Source organism: Trichechus manatus, unplaced genomic scaffold, assembly GCF_000243295.1.
Source record: "Trichechus manatus latirostris isolate Lorelei unplaced genomic scaffold, TriManLat1.0 scaffold00020, whole genome shotgun sequence".
NCBI classification, from domain to species: domain Eukaryota; kingdom Metazoa; phylum Chordata; class Mammalia; order Sirenia; family Trichechidae; genus Trichechus; species Trichechus manatus.
In genome coordinates, this window is record NW_004443956.1 from 8,585,009 (window position 1) to 8,612,831 (window position 27,823).

General features: G+C 41.4%; 1 protein-coding gene and 1 long non-coding RNA gene across 2 annotated transcripts; one reads left to right on the forward strand and one right to left on the reverse strand.

Annotated features, from left to right (window-relative positions):
* On the reverse strand, nt 1–27,584 carry ARL6IP5 (ADP ribosylation factor like GTPase 6 interacting protein 5). The gene is made up of 3 exons (XM_004372720.2): nt 27,277–27,584; nt 4,249–4,466; nt 1–1,613 (listed from the first exon to the last, which is right to left on the reverse strand). The coding sequence occupies exons 1-3, from the start codon at nt 27,450–27,452 to the stop codon at nt 1,441–1,443; spliced, it is 567 nt and encodes a 188-aa protein (XP_004372777.1). The 5' UTR covers nt 27,453–27,584; the 3' UTR covers nt 1–1,440.
* On the forward strand, nt 22,522–25,594 carry LOC111819894 (uncharacterized). The gene is made up of 2 exons (XR_002823454.1): nt 22,522–24,679; nt 24,926–25,594. It is a non-coding gene; the product is annotated as an uncharacterized LOC111819894 (long non-coding RNA).
* Nucleotides 27,585–27,823: the final 239 nt, after the last annotated feature.

The following is a 27,823-nucleotide window of genomic DNA, read 5'->3' on the forward strand; positions in this document are numbered from 1 at the left end:
AAAAAACCTTTGATAAATTTTATTCTTCGTATTTGGGTAAGCGTACAGATTCTAGACCATGTCAGGGAAGTTGTGGTGATATCAATGGGTAGAGATGAAGGTTGCAGGTTGGCTGAGAAATTAAAATGCAAGAAAAATTAGGAGCAGCATATGCTGTTGCTTCTTATTCTAAGAACATACAGAGAGTTTTTTAAGTAAATACAGCTCCAGTTATCTGCACAATTCAATGTTAGGGAAACCTGAATGTTTTCTACTTTTTCTATGAAGTCACTAAATTGGCAAGCAAAACATTTCCTATGATCTATTTCTAATACATGGGAAGTAAAGAGAAGAAAGTAATGGAACGTGTAAATCCACGCTATCTTGACTCTAATGTCTATCTATAAAAGCATACGCTTATAACAATCATACCTAAAGTTTTTATGAACTGCACAAGCTGGTCATCATTCCCATTTTAATTCTTTAAAGTCTTTTTGCTCAGTCATCTAAACATGCTTTTCAGATTTCAAAAGATCAGCTATTATTGTCCTCTTTGTGCCCCAAGGAATTAATCAAACACACATTTATTTCCTTTTTTCTAAATGTTCCAGTTAAAATCTAAACAATGAAAACAAATAAGTGAAACATTATCTAAGACACCTTTTTTTTCCATTATAACAACAAAAATGTCTAATATCAACAGAACTCAAGCTTTTATTTTATTGGTTTTTTTTTTAATAATATAGGTTACATAGCGTAACCTCCTTAAAGAAGGTGACATTAAGTCTGCAACAGATATACCCGCTGGTGAAAACATATTACTAGTATTTCAAAAATTTACAAAAAATTTGACAAAATATTCTACTAAACAGCAATCTTTATATTTGTAAACAAAGTGTAAATTGGTTTATCCAGTTTCCACTGCACGTCAAACAGATGGCAAAGTGACAGAGATCACCTTTGATTTTCAAAGAATACCAATAAAAACTAATTTAGACCCCACACATTACAAGCCTAGGAAATCCTTATGGGAGAGGGATGCTGGAGGGGATTAGAAACAGGCTAATGCATAACATCATCTACTTTATCAGCCTTTCGTTTACTCACATTGCTGGCACTTGACAAATACTTTTTTCCTATAACAGCATTGTTGCTATACTAGTCACAATTCTTTCCTTTTCTCTTATTTCCTTAAAGAAATAAGGGTGATCCATTTCCTGTCAGTTTTCATAAACACACCTGAAACTTCAGACAAAATTGCGGGGTGGTTTTCTTTCTGTTTCTGCGTCCTTGTCTCTGTAACATCAGAGAGATCGATAGCTTGGCCTATACATGCATGCTGCCATAGATAGTCGGATGGTACGTGCACCTCCCGTTTCAAATACACAAACAGAAAGTAGATCTGGACAAGAGCAAACTGCAACTGAATTTCTGCTGTGACCCTATCACCAGGCCAGCAACTTACTCCTTCACTTTACTGATATAGTCAGTGAATTTGCTCAAGCTTTCTTCCTGCTGCTCCAGGGCATCCAGGACAATGCCCATTGGTGTCTTCTTCAACCCTATTTCCTCCATTTTATTCTCCAGCTTGTTCTTGAAGTTCCGAAGTCTCAAAGACGCATGGATAAACATCACTGTGGGGAAATGGGACATGGTTAGCACCAAAGAAACAGCTGTTTTTTTCCATATCAACATTACACATCCTCTTTCCACTTTTGGTAAAGTGCCTCAGTTAACTGTAGCTCCATCTGGTTCTGTAATTGATCCAGGCCTTCAACTAGATCCTTGGCTTATGCAAACTGGACTTTATATAAAGCTTTTCATCAAAGTCATAAAGTGTTCTTGGTATGGGAAGGAAAAGGTGTGTCCAGCAGGAAGGACCATAATCTGGCAGCCATGGCTCTCTCCTTCACGCACTGGCATGATTACCCTACAGATGCTACTTAAATGCCCTGAAATTGAAAAGGAATCAGTGTGTATCCAATCTACATAAAAATGGACTTACACAAGGTTTTCCAGAAAAGGACTTTTGCTCAATTCAGGGGTTACCTGGATTTTGTTCCCTTCAGGAGGCCTGAGGAGTCCTTTGGTGGTACAAATGGTTAATGCGCTCGGCTGCTAACTGAAAGGTTGGAGGTTCGAGTCCACTCAGAGCTGCCTTGGAAGAAAGGCCTGGCAATCTATTTCTGAAAGCTGATAGCCATTGAAAACCCTATGGAGCATAGTTCTACTTTGAAACACATGGGTCATCATGAGTCAGGGAATCAACCTGATGGCAACTGGCTTCAGGAGGCATGCAGGCAAAGACCACTTATAAGGTTCTTCCTAACTGGCAGTTTTCTAAAGTGTTGGGTATAGATCTATAGATAAAAATGTAAGAGTTTTATGGAACTTATCTAGTCCAGTGTTTCCCACATTTGCTTGATCATTAAGAATTACCAGAGTTTCTCATGAAAAAACAAATTCCCAGGCTCCTCTCCTGGGCCTCCTGAACCAGAACCTTAAAGGGATGGGCCTGGGAATCTGTATTTTAAACAGACCACCCAGGTGATCAACACTAGTGGTTTTCAAACTAGATATACGTACAAATCACCTGGAGAGCCTGTTACACCGGCAAATTCCTGGGCTTCAACACCTCACATTCAGACTTTGAAGATTGAGGTAGGGCTCAAGAATGTCTAATTTTAATAATCACTCTGGATGATTCTGATTGTATGTGATTTTGGACCCTAAATTTGAGAAACACTCATCTGCTTTCTATCTGGTGGTTTCCAAACTGCCCGTCCATCCGGAACATTTGAGGAGCTTTCCAAAAGACAGGTGCTTTGGGCAGTACTGTCGACCCACAGCATCACCATCTCCAGAGCACGTGGCTGGGAAATTTATATTTTTAAGAAGTGTCTTGCCTTGTAAACATTGTGCTGAGTGAAATAAGTCAGTCACAAATGGACAAATATTGTGTGATCCCACCTATATGAAATATCTAGAATAGGCAAATGCACAAAGTCTATTAGTGACTACCAGGGGTAGGAGGAAGGGGAAAAGGGGAGTAACTGCTTAAGGAGTACTGAGCTTCTGTTAAGGGTGATGGAAAAATTTGGAAACAGATAATGGTGATGGCTGTACAACATGATGAACGTAACTAATGTCACTGAATTGGACATGTAAAAAGTTGAAAAAAAGTCCTGGATAATTCACATAATCATTAAGGTTTGTAAATCACTGATGTCTAATTTCTTTATTTTACGGATGAGTAAACTACAGCCTATAGTGGATGGCTGGTCCAAATCACATGGCTGGTTCCCAGCAAATTTAAGAATAGAAATCAGGACCCCTGACTCTCTACCTATGACACATGTCATTACACTGCCCTGGCTCAGGCGCCAATGTAGAAGGGAACTAAAGTAAACAAGCTGTGTATTTAAACACGAAAGAATCATCGAAATACCAAACCTCTAGCACATAAGGAAAAACCAAAGAATATTTCCAAAAGGCTAAATTTGCTGATTCAAATCTTTTTACAACAAGATGTGGGAGTCATCCATAAATATTCTGGGCTTAATCTAACAAAACCCCAAAACAAGCTAATAATTTCATTTAAGGGAATAAATGCACAAGTCAAACACACTGAAAAGTTAAAGGGATGTTTCTGTCACTTAGTATAGCAGAATCTTAGACAGTTATCTGCTGATGAGGCTGGAATTTTATCTGATCTCTATTTCAGGCTTCAAGTGTTTGGGGCCTCAGTAAACACTGCATGTAAAATTTAGAAAATATCTAGTTTTCATCACCAAAATCAGAGTACTTGGTATCTATATTCTGGGTTAATTACTCCTAAAGACTTACTTGACACTAATTATGAGCTTCAGAGCAAATAGAAAGCAAATAGTTTACTTCCAAATGACAGATAAATTCATTTCTGTGTCAGAAAAATAAGAATGGCACTTAAAAGTATGAGAACAGAAAATCTGCTATCAGACAAATCTGGGGTCCAATCCAGACTATGCCACTTTCCTGCTGTGGGATCTTGGCATTTTTAATGTGTTAAATATACTGCTGTGTCCCCATAAGAGTGTCTGGCCCACAGCAGGTTCCCAACAAGTATTTCTGGAATTAATGAACTATTAGATCTTGAGCTGTTGTTTTAGAAAATTCTGTTAATTTTGCAGAGATGTCCACACACATGCGAAACAGGTGATGTAATTCCCATCGAACAACTGCTCCCACATTTGCTCTGACAGAAGAAGAAGGAAAACTAGGGTCACTCACACAGCAAAGGAAAGGTGATGCCAAACACAAAGACCATGACTCCCCCAAACATGGATATGAGGAAATAGCTGGCCAGCAGGACCGCCATAACAAACGCTGTGGGGTACTGCTTCTTCATCCGGCGAAGGATGTCCTTATTGTGGGCTGCCCACACAAACCCCGTGAACACCAACACCACCACAACTCCTCCAAGCATCATGTTGAAGGGACTCAAGAACCTGGAATGTGGGAAAAAAGAGAAACTAGATCAGCAGCAGTCAGTGGCATCAGTAGGAGGAGGAAGAGGAGGAGGAAGAGGAATAAAAACAATTATTGGGTACTTACCAAGCACTTTATCTAAATTATCTCATTTAATCCTCATAGCCTTATTAGGCAGATACTATTAATTTATTTCTCAAATGAAGAAACGGAGGCATAGAGAGGTTAGAAAATGGTGGAGCTAAGTAAGATTCATACTCAGGCAGTTTGACTCACAGCAAATTATTCAGTTCATCTCACTAGAGGTCCACAGTTTTAAAACGCTCGGGATTCTTTGGAGGGGTTATGTTTAGCTTTCATATATTTTGGGCTCTAGTACACATTAGGTTGGATTATCTTAGCTCTGAGGGCTTATTTAAATCCTCATAGAAGGCACCATCATAGATGAATATAGAATACAGGTTACACAGTAGCCTCCCTGGGCCAGATTCAGGTTACAGTCATATTTTTGTTTGGTCTTTACAGTGTTTTAAAAAACTTTTACTCAAATCCCAATGTGTACCAAAAAAAAAATCTTAAACTTGGTATTTTTGTTTTAATTTGACATTATCTTTTTTTTTTTTAATTGTGCTTTAGACAAAGATTTACAGAGCAAGTTAGTTTCTCATTAAATAATTAATACACATTTTGTTTCATGACATTGGTTGCCAACCCCACAACATGTCAACATTCTCCCCTTCTCGACCTTTGGTTCCCTGTTACCAGCTTTCCTGTCCCCAGCTGCCTTCTTGTCCTTGTCCCTGGGCTGGTATGCCCATTTAATCTTGTTTTGTTTTATGGGCCTGTCTAATCTTTGGCTGAAGGGTGAACCTCAGGAGTGACTTCAGTATTGAGTTAAAAGGGTATCCAGCACCATACTCTCAGGGTTTCTCGGGTCTCTGTCAGGCCAGTAAGTCTTGTCTTTTTTTGTGAGTTAGAATTTTGTTCTACGTTTTTCTCCAGCTCTGTCCGGGACCCTCTATTGTGATCCCATCAGAGCAGTGGGTGGTGGTAGCCGAGCACCATCTAGTTGTGCTGGACTCAGTCTGGTGGAGGCTGTGGTAGTTCTGGTCTATTAGTCCTTTGGACTAATCTTTCCCTTGTGTCTTTGGTTTTCTTCATTCTTCCTTGCTCCAGACGGGGTGGGACCAGTGGAGTGTCTTAGATGGCAGCTCACAAGCTTTTAAGACCCCAGATGCTACTCACCAAAGTAGGATGTAGAACATTTTCTTTATAAACTATTTTATGCCAGTTGAGCTAGATGTCCCCTGAAACATGCTCCCCACCCCTCGGCCTGGTAATTCGGTCCCTCAGGGAGTTTGGATGTATCTATGAAGCTTCCATGACCTTGCCTTGGTCAAGTTGTGCTGACTCCCTCAGCATTGTGTACTGTCTTACCCTTCACCAAAGTTACCACTCATCTATCGTCTATTTAGTGAAAACCTGCTATTTCCTAATTGTCTTGGCAACAAGAAAATTTAGCAACATTGGGCCCACTTTCTCACCTGTCAACAACTGGCTGAAGCCCCTGCCTCATTCACATAGAACTAACGCTCTCCATTTAGCCCCAGTCCCCACTACTCTCTACTGCCTCCCTCACAGAGGCCCAGAGGGAGCTGCCATTCATCATTTTTTCTAATAGCTGTCCTGCATTACTCTCTTTCACAACCTGCCTGGTCCACAGAGGCATTTAAGTTTATCATTCCTGGCACAGAGTCCATTGCACTTCTTTAAAAAGCCTAAAGTATCATTAGAAAATGGGTTATTAATTGAGATTTCCAAGCACAGAGCCTCCAGGTTATTCTTACGTGAGCCGAAGACGTTTATTATTTTAATAGCAATTGCACTGTGGTTGAAAATGGAGGAAATGCATTATGAAACAGAAATCTTTACTAAATATTTCACAAGTAAGAATAATAGGCATTGCAGACCCCACCCCAACTCCACCACATGCATCATAAAACCCTTAACAAAGTGTCTGGGGTCAGTCCTCAGATATCATGAGTTACTGACTTTTTACTCTCATGGAAGACTAAAGAGCAATTTACTTGAGAAGGATACAGAGGGTCAGTGGGTTTCATCATGCTTTGAATATCACTATACCTGATTTGGAAATGAGGGGTGGGGGGAAATGGGGTAAGAGAAAGTGACACTAAAAGCTCACTTTCTCTGATTAAACAGGAGATGCATTTATACTTCTATTTAGATTCATATTTAGGGTAACTAAGATTCTTTTAAAAAAAAAAATCCCTCTGTATTTTAGCTTTCATTCTGCTCACTGAAAAACAAAAGCTATTTTAAACAATTTTAAATTAGGAGATAAAATTTTTTCACCCCTTAGTGGGTAAAAGCAAGGATTATAATCAATGCTAAAATACTTTGAAAAAATTTTTAAAGTTTCTATTAAAAACGCATAGAATTAAATAGAGATAAGAGTAGCAGTACGTAATTTGAAATTAAATCCTACAATAATAAATTGTTTATTTCACTGGTAAAAGGTATCAAAACTCTGCAAATGACTATAATCTTCAAGCCAATAAATTTCCTCCATAGAATATAGTCTATGGAAATAAGTAAAAATGCAAAGACTGAGTTATAACACTATTCACATCAGCGGTATTTATGATTAAAAACTTTTACAAACAATGTAAATGGCCAACAACTTACCAGACTATGGTATATACAGCCATTTAAAAAAAAAAAAAAAGTTGAAGTATTAATATACTGTTGTTGTTGTTAGGTACACTGAGTCGATTTTGACTCATAGTGACCCCATGTGATAGAGTAGAACTGCCTTATAGGGCTTTGTAGGCTGTAATCTTTATGGAAGCAGATTGCCAGGTCTTTCTCCTGTGGAACTGCTGAGTGGGTTCGAACTGCCAACCTTTCATTTAGCAGACAAGCGCTTAACCAGTGCACCACCAGGGCTCCTTACTTAATAATAAGGTAAGATGTTACCACTGTAATATATGAAGTGGACAAAAGCAGCTATAACAATAGGTTCTGTTAGGTGGACTTATATATGTTATACAGCTTGGAAGCAGAAATTTTTATAATTAGTATACTATTTTGTAGTCAAATAAAATGAACACATATTAAAAAAGAAAATATAAAAGCAACTGCTCCCTAACCCAATGCCCAGGCTTGGCCCAGGCCAATTATATAACAGTCCATCTTTACTTGTATCATCTCCCCAAGAACGCTAGTGGCAAATCAATTCAAACACCACAGCAAAAGTTCCTCGCTTCTCCAAACCAAACCTTGGTGGTCTGCTCATTCTCCAGATCCTCTTATAGTCAACCTACCCAAACCAGAAAACCAAACCAATTGCTGTCCAGTCGATTCTGACTCAGAGCGACTCTACAGGACAGAGTAGAACTGCCCCATAGGGTTTCCAAGGCCGTAAATCTTTATGGAAGCAGACTGCCACATCTTTCTCCCTCCCAGGGGCTGGTAGGTTCGAACCGCTAACCTTTATGTTAGCAGTCAAGCACTTAACCACTGTTCCACCAGGGCTCCCTAGTCAACCTACAGTACCCTGAGCTTTCCCCAACATCCATCCATCTCTGTCCCTCAGTTCTTTATTACATGGATCCATGCAGCCTCTCTGCACTTTCCTTTTTAAATTTTATCTGGATTATACCCTCCCTCCTGATTTAGGATCATATAATGCCCCAGAATTGGTCTGCGAAAGACAAAAATTTCCTTATGGTTCTGGGGAGGGAGAGAATTGGACAGGGCAAAGGCAAGATTCTCTTTAGCAGGTGGTGGGGAGACTGAGTGGAGAGAACCAGAAACCCTCACAGATTAATAAATGTCATCCCTATCACCAAAAGACTCTGGGAGAAAGTGTACTAAGTGATTGCAGTAGTTATACTGGGTAGTAAGATCACGGGTAGTTTTTCCCCATTTGCTTATTTCTATTTTCATATTCTTTCAATGGCTGTGTATAACTTGAATAATAAAAATAGGTATTTTTAAATGAACAACAAAATGGGGGGAAATACCTGAAAGAAACGGACTCTCTTACGAAGTCTTTGATGGTGACCTATAACCCACCCAAACATTTCTGAGCTGTGATGAAAAGCAAAGATCAAAATTAACTCAAAGAACTAGAATGGGGGCGAGGGTTAAAGTTGAAGAAAACTCCTTTGTGTAAGCTCTGCAAATAGCAAACACCAAAGATTTACTCAGTCCTTTCTAGAATACAATAATAATACATGAAGCATATAATAAATTCACATCAAGCTTTTTTTAAATTTTTCTCTGGGCAAATAAAGTAGACATCTAGGTTGATGTCTAAATAAAGCCCAAAGCAAAGAAGAATGAAAAACCTAGGCCTGCCTCTAGCAATTAAAAATTTGCTTTTCACCTGTTCCTGTTGCTCATGATCCAGGAAAAGGAACAGAGCAAGGAGTCCTATAGAACTCGTTTTAGCTTACAACACTCTCAGCCACAATCTAGAACTAGAAAGTAACCAAATTTCCAAGCTGGAAAAAACAAAGTTACTCAGAGCAGAAATGATTTTCTTCTGTAGAATGCTTAAATACAATTCCATTCTAAGAAATGGTAACATACACACCAGTGATCTGGCACTGGCTTGCCCTTGGAACAAAAATAAAGCACACACCAACTTCCAGAGGCTAATTTTATTTTCCAGTGAGTGAGTGCAGGAATTTTGGAACCAGTTCTTTTCAGAGATGCGTAAAGCTTTTAAACAACAGTTGGACTGTTAGTCACACCAGTCACAGTAAGTGCCAAGAACCTTTAGATGAAACTTTCCATAAATATGTCACCCATCTTGCATGTGGACACTTGTCACTTGACTCTGCTGGGTGGAGTTTCATTTACTGGTAGTCCACAAATGAGAGAGAGAGACAGAGCAAACACACTAGATTTTCTAAACTTGGAGGAAATAGGAACTAGTTTTGAAAACCAAAGAAATTAAATACATTTTTTTAATGTGAAATAAACACACATATCTATCTATCTATTCTATTCTATCCTATCCTAATAAAGAAATCCTTTCTTATAATAGCTAAGAATTCTAGTGGAGGCATTTATGGGTGTAAAAAGACTTACACAATTGGGTTTTTTTTTTTTTTTTTGTGCTTTGGGTGGAAGTTTGGAGCTCAAATTAATTTCTCATACAAAAATTTATACACACATTGTTTTGTGACACTAGTTGCAATTCCCACAATGTGACAGCACACTCACCCTTTCTACCCAGGTTCCCTGTGTCCATTCAACCAGTTCCTGTCCCTTCCTGCCTTCTCATCCTGCCTCTGGACAGGAGCCACCCATGTGGTCTTATGTATCTGATTGAACTAAGAAGCACACTCTTCACAAGTATTATTTTTTATTTTATAGTCCTGTCTAATCTTTGTCTGAAGAGTGGGCTTCAGGAATGGTTTTAGTTTTGGGTTGACAGAGCTTCCTGGGCCATAGTTTCAGGGGGGGTTCACACAGAATTTTGAAGGAGAATCTTCAAAGATGAATTAGTCTAGCCCCATTATACAGATGAAAAATAAAAAACTGAGGCCCAGAGAAGTGAAGAAACATAGACAAAGGGATCCAGGGGGAGAAAGAGAAGAAAGGGTGCCCATGGATGTAACTGTGACAGCAATTCACAATATAACCCATTCTATATTGTTAATCAGCTTCAGGGATTTTCCCCCACACTTTTATAAGTAAGCCCATTCTTCCAGTTGGCTTGCACAACCAAGAATCATCCTGGGAAATCCCTCAGCATTCTCACTGGGTGTTGACGTATGTCCTAAACTTGCCAACGTGACTCAGCTAGCTATATCTATAGTTTCACCACACATTGCTGAAAGGAAAAAACAAAATCTTGGTCACAGAATTTTGAAGCTAGGAGGGATCTTGAAAACCCACCTCATTTTGCTGTTATTGTTAGGTGCCATCAAGTTGGTTCCAGCGCATAGCAACCCTGTGTACAACAGAACAAAACACTGTCTGGTCCTGCTCCATCCTCATAATTGTTATGTTTGAGTCCAGTGTTGCAGCCACTGTGTCAATCCATCTCGTCAAGGGTCTTCCTCTTTTTCACTGACAGTCTACTTTACCAAGCATGATGTCTTTCTCCAGGGACTGTTCCCTCTTGATAACATGTCCAAAGTACGTGAGATGAAGTCTCACCATCCTTGCTTCTAATAGGCATTCTGGCTGTGCTTCTTCCAAGACAGACTTGTTCGTTCCTCTGGCAGTCGATGGTGTGTTCAATATTCTTTGCCAACAGCCATAATTTAAAGGCACCAATTCTTCTTCAGTCTTCCTTAGTCACTGTCCAACTTTCTCATGGATCACCAATTGCAGAGTAGGCAATAAAAGTTTATCAAAACAGAGATCCTCAGATCAACTCAAGAGCACATTTGACAACCCCTGTCATGCTGTAATGTCAATAAGAACAAAAGAGGCTGCAAGCTATTTCCTAAGCAGCTCTGCATTGTTTCAGTTTTCTAACCCAAAAGCTATTTTGGAATTGTGGTTCCTGAGGAAGCCTGACTCACTAAAAGGGCAGGGGGGATAACTTGCTCATAGGGGACCTCTCTAAGTTGATGACGTTTGTCTGGAGTTCTTAAACAGTTAGAGGGATCATTACAAATATAAATCCACCCATTCATTTTCTTGCTTCTCATTGCTCTTAGAAGAAAGACAGAACTTCTTACACATTCTACAAGGCCCTGTAGGGTCTGGCCCCTGCCTACCTCTACAGCCAGTATCACTGCACACAGCTGCGTAGTATAGTTTGTACCCGGAACCAGAAGGCCTGGCTAAGGGGGTAAGTGGGGCGTGAAATCCAGGCCACATTCCACTCGCCAAGCCTGCTCTTTGGCTCAGGCTGCATCTGCCAGGAGTAAGAGGTGCTTTTAGTGATTAGTAAAGTCCCTGGGTGGTGCAAACTGTGAAGTGCTAGGCTGCTAACCGAAAGGCTGGAGGGTGGAATCCACCCAGAGGTGCTTCAGAAGAAAGTCCTGGTGATCTACTTCAAAAAAAAAACAGCCACTGGAAACCCTGTGGAGCACAGTTCTACTCTGACCCAAGTGGAGTCATCATGAGTCAATGTCAACTGGTCAGCAACTGGTTAGTGATTGGCATGAGGGAGCCCTATGGGCTAACAGCCCTGTCTGTCAGCTTTCTCCTACCATCTGCTCCTGACTCTGTGCTCCGTCCACTCTGAGCTTCTACTAATCCCGAGAACCCACTCTGCCTCCGGCCATCGTAGGCCTGTGCACAAGCTGTTCTCTCTACCTGATCCACACTTTCCTCCTTCAAATCTCAGCTTCATCAACCTTTGCTCAGAGAAGTCCTGCCCACTCTCTCTGACCAGGTCATAACATCACATAACTCTTGTTTATAGCACTTATCACAGTGCCAGTTTTACATTTATCTGAACGAGTATTGGATGAATGTCTCTGTCCCCTACTAGAGGAGTGTAAGCTCCATGAGGGCAGGTTTCGTGACATTTTTCCCCCAGCGTTTGGCACTGTGTCTGGTACCAAACAAACCAAATCCATTGATGTTGAGTCCATTCTGACTCACAGCGACCCTATAGAACAGAGTAGAACTGCCCCACAGGGTTTCCAAGGAGTGGCTGGTGGATTCAAACTACCGATCTTTTGGTTAGCAGCCGAGCTGTTAACCACTGTGCCATTAGGGCTTGTCTGGTACATAGGAGGTATTTAATAAATATTTGTTGAAAGAAAGAAAAAAGTAAGAATCTAGCACATTTTGTTGTTATTGTTAGGTGCCTTTGAGTCAGTTCCTACTCACAGCGACCCTACAGGACAGAGCAGAACTGCCCCTTAGGGCTTCCAAGGAGCAGCTGGTGGATTTGAACTGCTGACCTTTCGGTTAGCAGCTGAGCTCTTAACCACTATGCCACCAGGGCTCCACATTTTAGTGTTATTTAAATAAGCTCACCACCACCTATGTTTGTCATACTGTGTTGGCTTGCATGTTGCTACGATGTGGAAGCTATGCCACCAGTATTTCAAATATCAGCAGGCTCACTCATGATGGACAGGTGTCAGTGTAGCTTCCAGACTAAAATAGACTAGGAAGAAAGGGCTGGCAATCTACTCCAGAAGATTAGCCAGTGAAGGCCCTATGGATCACAACAGAATACTCTCTAATATTGTGCTGGAAGATGAGCCCTTAGGTTAGAAGGCACTCAAAATACACAGTGGCTGCAACAACGGACTCGAGTAGACCAACCATCGTGTAGCTGGCACAGAACTGGGCAATGTTTTGTTCTGTTGTACATGCGGTCGCCATGCAGTAACTAACAACAAATAAGCTCAACAACTTTGTATGGTGACATGTTAAGTGACTTGAGATTTATCTTGGACAAATCATTTATTCTCACTGTACGCTAAACACTACTGGAGAAATAGTCCCTGTCCTTGTTCCTTCACAGGGTTGTGTGAAAGGAACCAATGAAGGAACAAAAGTAGAAAGAAATATCTAAATCCTTATGCAAATGCAAGGGACAGTTATTACGGATGAGCAAATGAGTGAAAGGGCCGTGTGGCTTGTTGAAAGGAGGAACATTTGTAAGCTCTGTTGCTGGCCTAGGCTGAGGCTTTGGGAGGGAGACTCAGGCCCCAGCAGACCCGTCCCCACAGGCCCTTCTTCCTCTTTGATTCCTCAGACAAACCTAACAGTCTTCTCTGGTTACTTTGGCTTCCAAACACAACTTCCGTCCTGGCAAGAATTCTAATTGTGAAGTATAAATGTAGGCTTTGGATGTTTTTTGAGAAAACATGAACCTGTGTCTCCTGGACCTAATGATCGTAGGGTAGATAAGACTCAGAGCAGTTAAGGTGGGATGGGAGACTGTCTCTTTTGTCACAGAAAGGTTATAGTAGACTAACCTTGAGATTTTCCTAACCAGTTGAATTAGGATACCGCATACTTGCCACGTACTGAATATTTATTGCATCTGACGTTCTTGGCACCACCAAACTAAACACTCACATCCAAACTAATCCTCTCTTCACAGCAATTGCCAAGTTAAATGTATTCATAGTAATACATACCTCATGAACTTCCATGATTTCTTTCGCATTTATCATGCTAATCATTATTTGTTGTTTGTTGCTTTTTTTTATTTTTAATAAACAATGGGTTAGACCTGGGTTAGAAGCCATCAATCTTACACTTCCCACAGCGAGGTGGCGTCAATTAACAGTTTGTGTACAAGGCTCTGGTGAAACTGCAACAAATACTTTTTTAAACTTTTTATTATGGAAATTCGTAATGCACACAAAAGTGGAGAGAACGATACAGCAAACCCTCACGTGCTCAACATTGCTTATAAAAATTAAGAACCCGTGGTTAATCTCATTACAAATATTTTTGGGGGGAATTAAAGTGGAAAGATCATTTATTTGTTTACAAACTATTTCCTCCTGAATGCTTTTAGCAGACTAGATTTTTTTAAACAGCTACTAAGTATTGTTGTCAAGTAGCAAGTCCTTACAGAGCTGCGGAGATGAGACAGGGGTTAGACACATGCTAATGAGCCCGGTGACACATTAAACTTCCTTCCTCCAAGAAGTCTCCTAGTCTATTTACTTCACACTATCACCCTGGGTGGCGCAAACGATTAAGTGCTGACTACTAGCCAGAAGGTTGGCAGTTCAAACCCAACCAGAGGTGCCTCAGAAGACAGAGATCTGTTTCTGAAAGGTCACAGCCTTGAAAACCCTATGGAGCAGTTCTTCTCTGTATACACATGGGGTCTCCAGGAGATGGAATCAACTCAGCGACTAACAACGACAACATCACCCAGTTTTTGTATTCCCTTTTGTTCCTCTGAGACAAGGAGAAGCTGCACTGACAGGATATGAAGCAAGTTAATAGAAATAGGAACAGAAAGTTGTTTTCTACTTCAAATGGGCTTTCAGCCTCCCCGGTGCCTATTAGCAAATGCTCCGGGGTGAGGAAGGGGTGGCCAGGAAATCTATCTACTTAAGATAAATGCCTGCAGAAAGAGGAAGCAGCCTGTCGGTTTTGTGTAAGACCATGGGCATGAAATTGTTCCCTGAAATAAGAAGCCAAACTCATTGGAAGAGACAGAGGATGGTGTTGAAGGTACGTATTCTGAAGCTGATTGATAAAATGTAGAACTAATTTGTCCAAAAGGAAAATAAGAAATGTCTATATTGCTGTTCAGTTTGGTAGTAAGTGGATAGGTCAAGATCATCTTTCAGAATTGGATTTCCTGTACAGAGCTCTCTGCTCCTAAACTGACTGAGAGCTAGTACCTTCTCAGAGAGAGCGCAAGGACTCCAGAATAGGCTGATTTGTTTGCACACAAACCTAGAAACACTGTAAATCCTGATCTAGGGAAAGAGGGCAGAACCTACAACACGAATGCTGAAAGTGGTGACGAATATTAAAAAACAAAGGGGTGAAGGGCAAGAAGTCAAGAAGAACAAAGTTACATAATAGTGTCAGGAGATAAATTAACTGAGATAATTTAAGCAGAAGATAATTTAATCCTTATTAGCTGAAGATTTTTTAAATTAAAGTATTATGGAATGTCCTAGGTATATACCAAAAGAATTGAAAGCAGGGGCTCAAACAGATACTTGTACACCAATGTTCACTGCAGTATTATTCACAACAGCCGAAGGTAGAAACGACCCACCATCAAGTATTCATTAACAAAATGTGGATAAACAAAATGTGGTATGTCCAGACAATGCAATATTATTCAGCTATAAAGAGAAATGACATTCTGATACATTCTGCAATATGGATGAGCCTTGAAAACCTTATGCTAAGTGAAATAAACCAGAAAACAAAAGGGCAAATATTGTATGATCCCACTTAGGTGGAATATCTAGAATAGGCAAATGCATAAAGACAGAAAGTAGATTAGAAGTTACCAGGAACTGGAGGGAGGAGAGAATGAAGAGTCTCTGCTTAATGAGTACAGAGTTTCTCTTTTGGCTGCTGAAAAAATTTTGGAAATAAATAGTAGTTTGGTACGATGGATCACTGTATATGGCCTTTCTCACCATGGTCTTGTAAATCCTACTAAATGATTGGGTGGAAGTATGCAAATAAGGCACTTGTGACCCACCAAGGGGATTGGACAGCTTGCTAATAATGCAAATAAGGTGCCTGGCATCCTTGTGGGGGTGGGACCAGGCAAATAAGGTGTATGGAACTCTATTGAGGGAACTGGTCAGTTTTGCCATCCCACTAAGCTTAAAATGAGCCATCCCAGAGGCGAACAAAAGGGATCACACTGCCACCAAGGAGAAGAGATGGGAGCAGAGCACATCCTTCGGACCCGGGGTCCCTGTGCTGAGTACCTCCTAGATGCAAGAGACAGAGAGAAAGAGAGAGTTTAACGCTGGAGATGGCACAAGAAGGTGAAAAGCAGAGGCCCAGGAGACCAGCGCGAGATGGTGCATTGAGTTTCCTGGTCCATGTAATAAGGTGGTTACAGGGGGTGTGCTGACCTACGGAGTGAGAGAGCTGAGCACCTTCAGCTTTCTGGTGGAGTGGGGTACCTTTGGGCACTTATCAGTGAAGCTAAAGAGTTTGTAACACTTGCCCGAGTAGGGCAGAGGCTGGGCCGGCCCAAGAGGCCCAAGGGGCCAGGAGGCTGAGGGCCAGGAAGAGGCCTGCCTGTGGACACAGCTGAGAAGCTGTCCTGATCGAAAAACTGTATCCTGAGTCACCCTTGATCCTGAACTGTAACCTGTTACTTCCCTAATAAACCCCATAAACTCGAATATGGTCTGTGAGATCTGTGTAGCCACTGCAGTGAATTATGGAACTCAGCAGAGAAGCAGAGAGTGCCGTGGGAGGAACAGCTGGTGTCAGACTTGGTAAAAAGTTTGGAGGGTGGAAGCATGTCCGACCTCCGCCTCATAGGAATCAGCTTTGGGCTGTTGATGCTGATAATGATTCTACCCCCTCATGAAGTTACAGGAGGTCAGCTGTCCCCACCACGCCATTTTTACAAGTGGTGATTATTGCAAAACATTGTGAATATATATAATTGTTGTTGTTCGTGCCATTGAATCGATTTCAACTCACGGCGACCCTATAGGACAGAGTAGAATGGCCCCAGAGGGTTTCCTAGGCTGTAATCTTTACGGGAGCAGATTGCTAGGCGTTTTCTCCCATGGAGCCAACATTTCAGTTAGCAGCTGAGCGCTTAACCATTGTACCACCAGGGCTCCTTGTGAATATAATTAATGCCACTGAATTGTACACTTAAAAATGGTTAAAATGGCAAATTTTGTTTTATATATTTTAACACAATAACATTTTTAAAAATTATTGATTGTTGATAGATCTCTTCAATTCTGTACTTATAAGAAACAGATAACCCATCTCGGAAGACATATGTCAGCATTCTAAACGCTCTGCCTCAAGTGCAGATAAAGGGTTATGAGAGGGCAGGAAGAGCAGAATTCTGGGAGGATGGGGGAAGGCTGGGTACAGTTGTATACCCGCCTGTATCCTCAGGGCCTAGACAGTGTCTGGCATATAGTAGGTGCTCAGTAAATATTTATTCACTGAGAAGACATCTGAGCTGCAGATGAGGCTGCATAAAATTTAACCCTTTCACCTGTCTACATACTGCATGCCTCCCCGACTGCCATGACCTGAAAGTTTTGGAATGTGGAATCATAACATACAGGGAAAATCAGGGAAGTTAGGTTGAAAAGGATGGGTGTTTACATAGCTGTATATTTCTGTATGCTTGCTATAGTTGTATAACAATTATTATGTGTTCAGTGTCGTTTTGCTGCCACTCTAGACTCTAACCTCCATGCACTCAGGAAACACAGCTGACTGATTCTCCACTGTAGCTCCTAGCACAGCTTCTGCAAAGTTGGAAAGTGCTTCATACTCTGCTGAGTAATGGAATGAAGCAATACAAAGAAAAGTAATGCGGAATTGGTGTTGATGCTGACTCATCTCAAAAGCATTTCCAACTAGGCTCTAGCATAAAGAGAGTGCAATTAATTCCATCTGCAAATGTTTTAATACATTCACATCCAGAGCATCTCAGGACTCTCTTGTCTCTTCCTTCTTCTGCCATCTGGAAACTTGGTTCCTAATCCTTGCAGCATTAAAGGTAGAAATGATCTGATCCTTTCTTAATACCACAAGCTGGGAGTCAGAGGCCAAGCACGTATGATGAGACCACACTCATTTGGAAAAGATTACAGTAATGCTCTTTTCAAACTTAGAATTACCAGCCTCCCAGGAACCCCTTACCATCTCAAATAACTGAAAGTATCAAGTGGCAACTGTAGTTTTGCCCTCTGGTGGCACTCACACAGGCAGAATTATCAGGCTACATGGTGAAGAGATACTGTAGCCAAGAAAGCATGGGCTCATTCATTCAGCAGCTACATTGTGCTGTGTTAAGGGGGAGGCATGAATGTATACAAATGAGAATAAATGACCCTTTCTGGCTGGAGACACAAGAGGCATTTATGTGCTTGCAAATTCTGTGTGTGGTTGGTGCTTCTAGGGCCAAGTGAGACAACATGAACTCCGATGGTAGGGAGGAATGCGTGAGAATAAGGCAGGCATAATAATACAAATGTTGTGAAAGTCAGGTATTCAGCAGAATTTGGTTAGTTAAGAGCCTTAGAAAATTTGCAATATGGTTTGAAGAAAAAAGTATCAATAAGCCAAGCTACTGTTAGCAGTTTGGGTTCCAAGTAGCCGTTTGACCTCAAACCTTTATATTTCTGAAGGTTGAGGGGTTTGATAGGACCAGTAATTCTCAACCTTAACCTGGGGGTGTGTATCAGAATCATTTGGGGAGTTAGACAAAAAAAAATACAGATGCCTGGACACAGGCAAGAACTGTACATTTAGAATCTCTGAAGGCAACAGCTGGGCATATAGATAGATTTATTTAAATTGTCTCAGAGTTTCTTTTGAACCAGATTAGACTAGTGCTTCTCAAATTTTAATGTGACTATGACTCATCTGGGAATCTTGTTAAAATGCCAGTTCTGACTCAGTAGGTCTGGGATGGGGCCTGAGATTCTTCAATTATAGCAACTTCCCGGGTGAAACTGATGCTGCTGGTCCATGGTCCACACTTCGAATAGAATAAATTGCTCCTGCTCAAATCTTTTGGCATTCTATTAAGCAAGTATAAATTTCTGCCCACGGTAGAAGGTATCATGTACTTAGTACCTAAAGTTAAAGTGCATTTGGGTGTTGCCTTTGCTTTTTACTTTGAAAATCAAGGTGTTGACTTCTACTGCTGAGTATGGTGTGAAAAGAACATATAGTGCAGAGACGTCTCCTGGCAAGGCTGGAGAAGGTGGGCCATGCACTCTTCAATCTTAGACATTGCTCCTTTCTTAATTTAAAGAATCCAAGCCATTTCCAGCAAAAGACATATTGTCCAGTTTGTTTTTATGCTACTCCTCTTAAGCGATACGATCACTTCTGAGATAATGCCTGGATCCTAAAAGGAAACTCAAGGCCTCAAGCGAAGCAAAGTTCTATGAGAAATGCAAGTTGCAATGATGACAAAACCATGAAAGTGTATCCATCATCTAATAACTTATGCTTAAAAGAATACACAAGTTGTGAGAATTTCAAGTATGCTCATAATTTAATATTTAATACAACAATAACCACAGTTAATGTTTGAGTGATACCATTCATTAGGTCTTAATGCCCTTTGTATTAAGTCCTTTAATTTCTGTTTTATAATAGTAAACTAAAGAGCAAGTGAACTTTTGAGCACAAAGCTAATAAAAGAAAATACCAAAATACTATAAAGAAATAAAAAGACTAAGCCTGTGAAATCAGTAGTCTCCCAGGCAGACTAATAAAAGAATGATAACAAAACAAATTTAATAAATTAAGGCTGTTGTGGATCACCAGAAGTCATCTGTCAGTTTTTCATACTGTGGTGGCTTGCATATTGCTATGATGCTGGAAGCTATGCCACTGGTATTTCAAATACCAGCAGGATCACCCATGGTAGACAGATTTCAGCAGAGCTTCCAGACTAAGACAGACTATGAAGAAGGAGCTTGCGATCTACTTTTGAAAAAAATCAGCCCGTGAAAACCTTATGGATAGTAGCAAAACACTGTCTGATATAGTGCCAGAAGATGAGCCCCTCAGGTTGGAAGGCACTCAAAATACGACTGGGGAGGGGCTGTCTCCTGAAAGTAGAGCCAACCTAATGATGTGGATGGAGTAAAGCTTTCGGGACCTTCATTTGTTGATATGGCACGACTCAAAATGAGAAAAAACAGCTGCAAACATACATCAGTAATCGGAATATGGAATGCACGAAGTATGAATCAAGGAAAATTGGACGTTGTCAAAAATGAAATAGAATGCATAAAAATTGCTATTGCAGGCAATAGTGAGCTGAAATGGACTGGTATTGGCCATTTTGAATTGGACAATCATATTGTCTACTATGTTGACAATGATAAATTGAAGAGGAATGACACTGCATTCATTGTCAAAAAGAACATTACCCTGAAGTACAACACTGTCAGTGACAGAATAATACCCGTACACCTACAAGGAAGACCAGTTAATACGATCATTATTCAAATTTATGCACCAACCACTAATGCCAAAGAGGAAATTGAAGATTTTTACCAACTTCTGCAGTCTGAAATTGATCAAACATGCAATCAAGATGCATTCATAATTACTGGTGATTGGAATGCAAAAGTCAGAAACGAAGAAGGATCAGTAGTTAGAAAATATGGCCTTGGTGATAGAAATGACACCAGAGATCACATGATAGAATTGTGCAAGACTGATGATTTATTCATTGGAAATACCTTTTTTCAACAACATAAACAGCGACTATACACATGGACCTCGCCAGATGAAATACATAGGAATCAAATTGACTGCATCTGTGGAAAGAGACCATGGAGAAGCTCAATATCATTAGTCAGAACAAAGGCCAGGGGCCAACTGCAGAACAGACTATCAATTGCTTATATGCAAGTTCAAGTTGAAGCTGAAGACAATTAAAACAAGTTCACAAGAGCCAAAGTACAACCTTAAGTATATCCCGCCCGAATTTAGAGACCATCTCAAGAGTAGATTTGATGCATTGAACACTAATGACCAAAGACTAGACAAGATGTGGGATGACATCAAGGACATCACATATGAAGAAAGTATAAGGTCATTAAAAAGAGAGAAAGGAAAGAAAGACCAAAATAGATGTCAGAAGAGACTCTGAAACTTACTCTCATACGTAGAGTAGCTAAAGCGAACAGAAGAAATGATGAAGTAAAAGAGTTGAACAGAAGATTTCAAAGGGCAGCTCAAGAAGACAAAGTAAAGTATTATAATGATGTACAAAGACCTGGAGTTAGAAAACCAAAAGGGAAGAACATGTTTAGCATTTCTTAAGCTGAAAGAACTGAAAAAAAATTCAAGCCTCGAGTTGCAATATCGAAGGATTTTATGGGCAAAATGTTGAACGATGCAAGAAGCATCAAAAGAAGACAGAAGGATTACACAGAGTCAAAGTACCCAAAAAAAGTGGTCAACATTGAGCCAGGGAGTAGCATATGATCAAGAACTGAGAGTACTGAAGGAAAAAGTCCAAGCTGCACTGAAGGCATTGGCGAAAAACAAGGCTCCAGGAATTGACGGAATACCAACTGAGATGTTTCAACAAACTGATGCAACACTGAAGCACCTATTCGTCTATGCCAAGAAATCTGGAAGGCAGCTACCTGGCCAACTGACTGGAAAAGATCCATATACGTGCCCTTTTCAAAGAAAAGTGATCCAACAAAATGCAGAAATTATTGAACAACATCATTAATAGCACACACAAGTAAAATTTTGCTGAAGATAATTCAAAAATGGTTGCAGCAGTACATCAACAGGGAACAGCCAGAAATTCAAGCTGGATTCAGAATACGACATGGAATGAGGGATACCAATGCTGATGTCACATGGATCTTGGCTGAAAGCAGAGAATACCAGAAAGATGTTTACCTGTGTCGTATTGACTATGCAAAGGCATTGGATCGTGTGTATCATAACAAATTTTGAATAACATTGCGAAGAATGGGAATTCCAGAACACTTAAATATGGCTCATGTGGAGCCTGTACGTAGACCAAGAGGTAGTCATTGGAACAGAACGAGGGGATACTGCATGGTTTAATATCAAGAAACGTGTGTGTTAGGGTTGTATCCTTTTACCAAACTTATTGAATCTGTATGCTGAGCAAATAATCTGAGAATATGAGCTATTTGAAGAAGAACAGGGCATCAGGATTGGAGGAAGACTCATTAACAACCTGCGATATGCAGATGACACAACCTTGCTTGCTGAATGTGAAGAGGATTTGAAGCACTTACTGATGAAGATCAAAGACTATAGCCTTATTATGGATTATACCTCAACATAAAGAAAACAAAAATCCTCACAAATGGATCAATAAGCAACATCATCATAAATGGAGAAAAGATTGAAGTTGTCAAGGATTTCATTTTACTTAGAACCACAATCAACACCCATGGAAGCGGTACTCAAGAAATTAAAGACATATTGCATTGGGCAAATCTGCCACAAAAGACCTCTTTAAAGTGTTCAAAAGCAAAGATGTCACCTTGAAGACTAAGGTGCACCTCACCCAAGCCATGGTATTTTCAATTGCTTCATATGCAGGTGAAAGCTGGACAATGAATAAGGAAGACCGAAGAATTGATGTCTTTGAATTATGGTGTTGGTGAAGAATATTGAATATACCATGGACTGCTAGAAGAATGAAAAAATATGTCTTGGAAGAAGTACAGCTAGAATGCTCCCTATAAGTGAAGATGGCTAAACTTTTTCTCAAGTACTTTGGACATGTAATCAGGAGGGACCAGTCCCTGGAGAAGGACATCATGCTAGGTAAAGTAAAGGGTCAGCAAAAAAGAGGAAGACATCAATGAAATGGATTGACACAGTGGCTGCAACAATAGACTTAATAGCAACAATTGTGAGGATCGTGCAGGACCAGACAGTGTTTTGTTCTGTTGTACATAGGGTCACTACGAGTTAGAACCAACTCGAAGGCACCTAACAACAACAATGCTGATCAAAACTGTGTAAAAGTTCAAATCCACTCCATTCTTATGTTTGAAACGTCAGGAGCAGAAGCTCAAGTCAACCTGCTCTGCTATGTAATTGCCAAGAAGTCTTTTTTTGTAACTTGTTATGAAGCAGCTTACTTTTAATAAGTGGTGATGTGAGGAATCTTTATGATTTTCTGTGGCAGTAGAGCAGTGGTTCTCAATCAGGCTGATTTTGTTCCGTAGGGGACATTTGGCAATGTCTGGAGACATTTTTGGTTGTCATAACTGGGGGAGGTGGAGAGGTAGCTACTGGCATCTGGTTGGTAGAGGGCAGGGATGGTGCTAAACATCCTACAATAAACAGGACAAGTCCCCCACAACAGAGAATGATCCAGTCTAAAATGTAATAGTGTCAAGGTTGAGAAACCATGTTGTTGTTATTAGTTTCCGTCAAGTTGATTCCAACCCCATGTATGCAGAGTAGAACTGCTCCACAGTGTTTTTAAGGTTATGACCTTTCGGAGGTGCTCAATGTTTGCACCATCCAGGGATTCTTCAGAAACACTACCGTAGAGTATTTCACCAAGATTCTACAAGGACAATAAAAATTAGTGAAGAATTTAAATTATAAACTTTTTAAATGAACTTTTACACAGAAAGAGTAATCCTAACCGATACGTAGCATAACGCCTTCAGCAATGATCTGTTAGAATCACTTTAGGAACATGTTGTTGCTGGCATGCGGCTATGTGTTTAAAATCATTTGTCCCGTTCCATAGGTTAAAGGCTGCCCCTGTGATCACGCTGGATTTTACATTCACTTATTTACTCTTTGCACTCCACAGCTAAGCATCTGCTATGTAGCAAGCCTCAGGGATACAGAGAATAAAAATAACAACCACGCTACTACAAGGAAAAGAGAAAATAATCACAAACAAAACCTAGTCCAGAGTGGAGAAAGTGAATAGACAATGTAACAGCCTGTGCGATAAGTATCAGGAAAGATAGAGGCACAGGTGTAGGGCCCAATTCAGGCATGGGTCTGGGGGAGAAAGGGAGACTGTTCCCTCAAAGGGATGGTACCAAAGCTGAGTCTTGCAGAAGCAGGAGTGGGTGAAGAAGTTGAGGACCGGAGTTTGGGTGGATGGAGCTGCCAGGGTAAATATGCATTCTGTTTCTCGGTATATACCAACCATGATAAAAATAATAAGTAACGGTTGTGGAGCAAAAACGAGGAGCCCAGAACTGTTCTAAGAGCCTTGCCTGTATTAACTTAGTTAATTCTCTCAGAAGTTCTATGAGGTAGGTAGTATTGTTAGTCTCATTTTACAGGTGAGGAATCTGAGGCATGGGGTAGTTCAAGTAACTTGCCCAAGGTCACACAACTAACGATTGCAGTTGGGATTCAAACTCAGTTTCTCTGGCTCCAAAGGCTAAACTAGTAACCACTACCTTATATAATCTAAAAGCCAGAAGCTATGGCAACTGTCTTCAAAAAGGACTATTAGCTAAGAGATGTACCTAGCATTCATTTAAAAGGCACAATAGACCTACTGGGTGGAAGTCACCTGCCTTGTAAACCATGCTCTTAGGATGAAGACCAAACTCCAAACCATGGGTTAGCAGGTCCTGCTTGATCAACCACAGATGTATCTCTATCCTAATCCCTCTTAATCTCCATCTTGACATAGGCAGCCCCTTCAGGTGTTTTTGGACCTAGATTATATCTGCCATGGTCTTTCCTCTCCCTTCCTGCAGTCTTGAAGACCAAGTCCTCTCTATCCTCACCCAAGCCAGTTTTCATCAACACTGGAGTGTTCCAAGAGGCTAGAGCCCTTCAATAATGCCCCCGAGGCCCTTCCTCACCAGCAGCAGATTCCTGGTTGATGAACACCCTTTGAACACAGTCATTTCCCCAGTTAACACCCAGACCACATTTTCACATGGACTCTACCAAGGTATGAGAAACTATCAGATACCCGTACAGAATCCAGATGATCAGCCTCCAGCACTGCACTGACCCATCTGTCAACTAACACCACCATTCTTTAGAATGAGAGATGTTGAAGAATCAGCTGAGCTCCCTGACCCTAAAGGTATTTGGTTTCTTCTTGTTTTAAGAGACTATAATTCTAAACCTCATGACTCATAGAAAGATGGCGTAGTAGTTAAGAACACAAGCCTGGGTCTGTGACATTGAGTAAGTCATTTAGCCTCTCAGCCTCATATTGAATAATAATAATAGTTTACTCACTGGGTTTTTTGAGGTAATGAAGGTAAAATACTTAACAAATATCCGGCACACAGAGCACTCAGTAGGTGTTTGCTTTTATTATCATTAGATTATAAAGCAAGAAAAGAGCAATTTGCTGAAAAAGCTACAGACTGTGTTTGCAGACGCAGAGAAAACAACTGAAGATTATACACGGAATTTTTACTGGGGTACAAAGGAAATTAGTATTTTACACATGTAATTTTCAAATCAAATTTTACTACTGCCTTTAACTTTTGTATGTTCTTAAAAGGTAAGAATAAAAAAAAACTTTGTGGCTACTCTTCACTTTTTCTTTCAAAAATTTCACTGCCAATCAACATCTCCTATTTAAAAGGGGAATGGAAAGAGCCAACGCCCCCAAACTGCCTGATTCAGTGGCCTGAGACAGTAACCAGGGAGCTACAAGTAGTTAAGGGGTTGGTCCTTGGCCTTCACAATGAGAAAGGGATTCCAGCGAGGCAGCAAGACTGCCAGAGCTTGTTTCTGATCTGGGTAGCACACTTCTTTGAAAAGCATTGGTGTTTTCTGTACATTTGACAGACCTGTCAGATCTTGCCCCATATCGAAGTTTTTGGGGTTTCCTCAAGAAAATACCCCCTATAACTGGACCACCAGGTGAGATGCCCACTTCTTTATGAAGAGAAAGAAAGGAAAAATAAAAGCAAAACAACAAGGCAATTCTATGTAAAGAATTACAGAATCCGTCTTTTTTTTTTTTTTTTTAAAAGAAATTTGTTAGTATTGAGGGAAATGAGCCTTAAGCCTAGAATTAGGGGAACAGTCAGAAGATAGTTGCCTCGGGAACAGGCTTGCCCTACCCTGACTAATTTTACTTTGGCTGCCACTCTATTCAGAGTCTGCTCAGAGCCTTGGACACACCAAGCCATTCCCAGAGTTTGCAATTCTGTAAGCAGCACAGAATGAGGATTCCACAAGTGAGCTGCCACTTTTGCCTGCTGGGGACTACTGTGAACCACACTCGGAAATCATGAGCTCTCTCCCTTTCCTAGGTGCTAAGTATTTGCTCCTTTAGCGTCTCAACAACTGCCACGTGCCCCTGGGGCAGCATTCACGTCTAATTCATCTTGGTGTGCTCCAACCTTGGCATGGGACCTGACACAGAGAGGTGGCTCAATAAATAAACCAACAGCCAGCCAACTGAAGGAACCACCATACTCACCCTCTCCCTCTCCCTCAACCAAGTTTGGATTTCTCCTCTTTCTTCCAGGCTCTGTGTCTGCTCTAAAATAGAAATGTCAGACACTTTTTAAAAGGCCAGTGAGCATTTTAAAAAACTCGGGGTGTTTTTTTTCCCTTAAAGATGTGTAGGAGATAATCAGCAAGATGTAGGACACCTCCCCTCCACCCTGTAAAAGTGAGAGAAGCCTCTCTTAAAGAGTGAACTATGAGGAAAGGTGATTTCTAGGGAAGCATGGCGTGTGTGTGTGCGTGCGTGTGCGTGTGTGTGTGTGTGTGTGTATGTGAAATAGAACACAGGACACATTATTCTATCATCAAGTATTAAGGAGCCCTGGTGGCCACTGTGGTTAAGAGCTTGGCTGCCAACCAAAATATCTGCAGTTCAAATCCAGCAGCTGCTCCTTGGAAACCCTATGGGGCAGTTCTACTCAGTCCTACAGGGTCGCGCTGTGAGTCAGAATCGACCTGATGGCAATGGGTGTGGTTTTGGTTTGGTCAGGTATTGAAAAGGCCTTCAGATACACTGAGACCTCGGGCAGGGCAGTGAAGACAAAGTGACCACATTTGGCATCTCCTGGAAGAAAAAGCGAGAGGACTTCTATCTTAGAGTCGGGGCAGCCTTTACCCCACACTGGGCGATGCGCCACCAGAGAACACCCATCCTCTTGCACCCAAGCTCCGCTTTCCTGTACAGTGTGGCTGACACCAGGCGGAAAAAACTGCAAAGCGCGTACCAATTAGATGCCCTTTTACAACACCACCCCCAGAAGACAGAGTCTGGGTCCACATCCAATCGCCCCCGGCCTCCTAGGGCGGCGCCCGCCCCATTCGGCCTCAGGATAGGGTTACACCACTTTCCTCTTTCTTCTTATTTTTAAAAGACGAGGGCGCTGCAACTACCTCCCCAGCAAGAGCCTTATGAGGCACAAAAAGAAAAAACAAATTTTTCCTTGCCCGAAGTTGACAATTTCCCCCACCCCCACCCCCACATCCCTTGGCCCCTAAACCCCCTCAGGTCTCAGCCGGGGGTACAGAAAGCCAAAAAGGACCCTGAGATGGCTGCGGCCTCGCCCAGCGAGCAGGTTTGCAATGGTTTGCCGCTTACAGAGTGGCCAGGACAGGCTCTGGGCGTGAAGGGTCTTTGCATTCCAGGAGCTCGCACCCCGCGCCCCTCCGTGCTGCCCCTGATCTGCGCCCCCGGGAAGACACGCCACTTACCCCACGACGGAAATCATCATGGCAGCCACCACCAGGTAGTTGGTCTGGTAATAGAGCAGGTTGCTCACCACGCGGTTGTTCCATTTGGAGATGTCTCTGAAGTCCGGCCGAGCGAAGCGGTCAGAGCCCGGGAAGAAGTCGTCCCAGGCGCGCAGCGGGGCGATCTGCACGTCCATATCTCTCGGCCTCGCGTCCTTCGCCTTCGGAATCCGGTGGCGGCGACGGCGGCAACGGATCAGCTGAGCTGGGTGAAAGGAATGACAGAGACTCTGGCTCGGTCGGCTTTGCGGTTGGCAGGCAGCGGAGCAAAGGAAACTGAAAGCGGGCGGGCGGGCGGTTTTGCTCTCTTCACTTCTTGATTGGCTGGAAGTAAATGGTTACAGAGAAACGGGCCAGGAGAAGAGCGAAGGGCAAACTGCAGAATAGAAATGAAATAACAGAAAGCAATCGGCGGAAATCCCCTGTCTGAAGCCAGGTGGCAATGCCTTCTCTATCAGTCCGAATAAAATCTGCCCCCTTTTGAAATCCTCTTTTGAGTACTAACCTA

Bases quoted from the DNA above. Each gene is read 5' to 3' on its own strand.
- ARL6IP5 (XM_004372720.2), bottom strand. From the start codon at position 27,452: ATGGACGTGCAGATCGCCCCGCTGCGCGCCTGGGACGACTTCTTCCCG. The intron at 4,467-27,276 runs GTAAGTGGCGTG...CCCACATTCCAG, and splicing joins ATGATGATTTCCGTCGTGGG to GTTCTTGAGTCCCTTCAACA. The intron at 1,614-4,248 runs GTGAGTGACCCT...ATTTCCCCACAG, and splicing joins CATCACCTTTCCTTTGCTGT to TGATGTTTATCCATGCGTCT.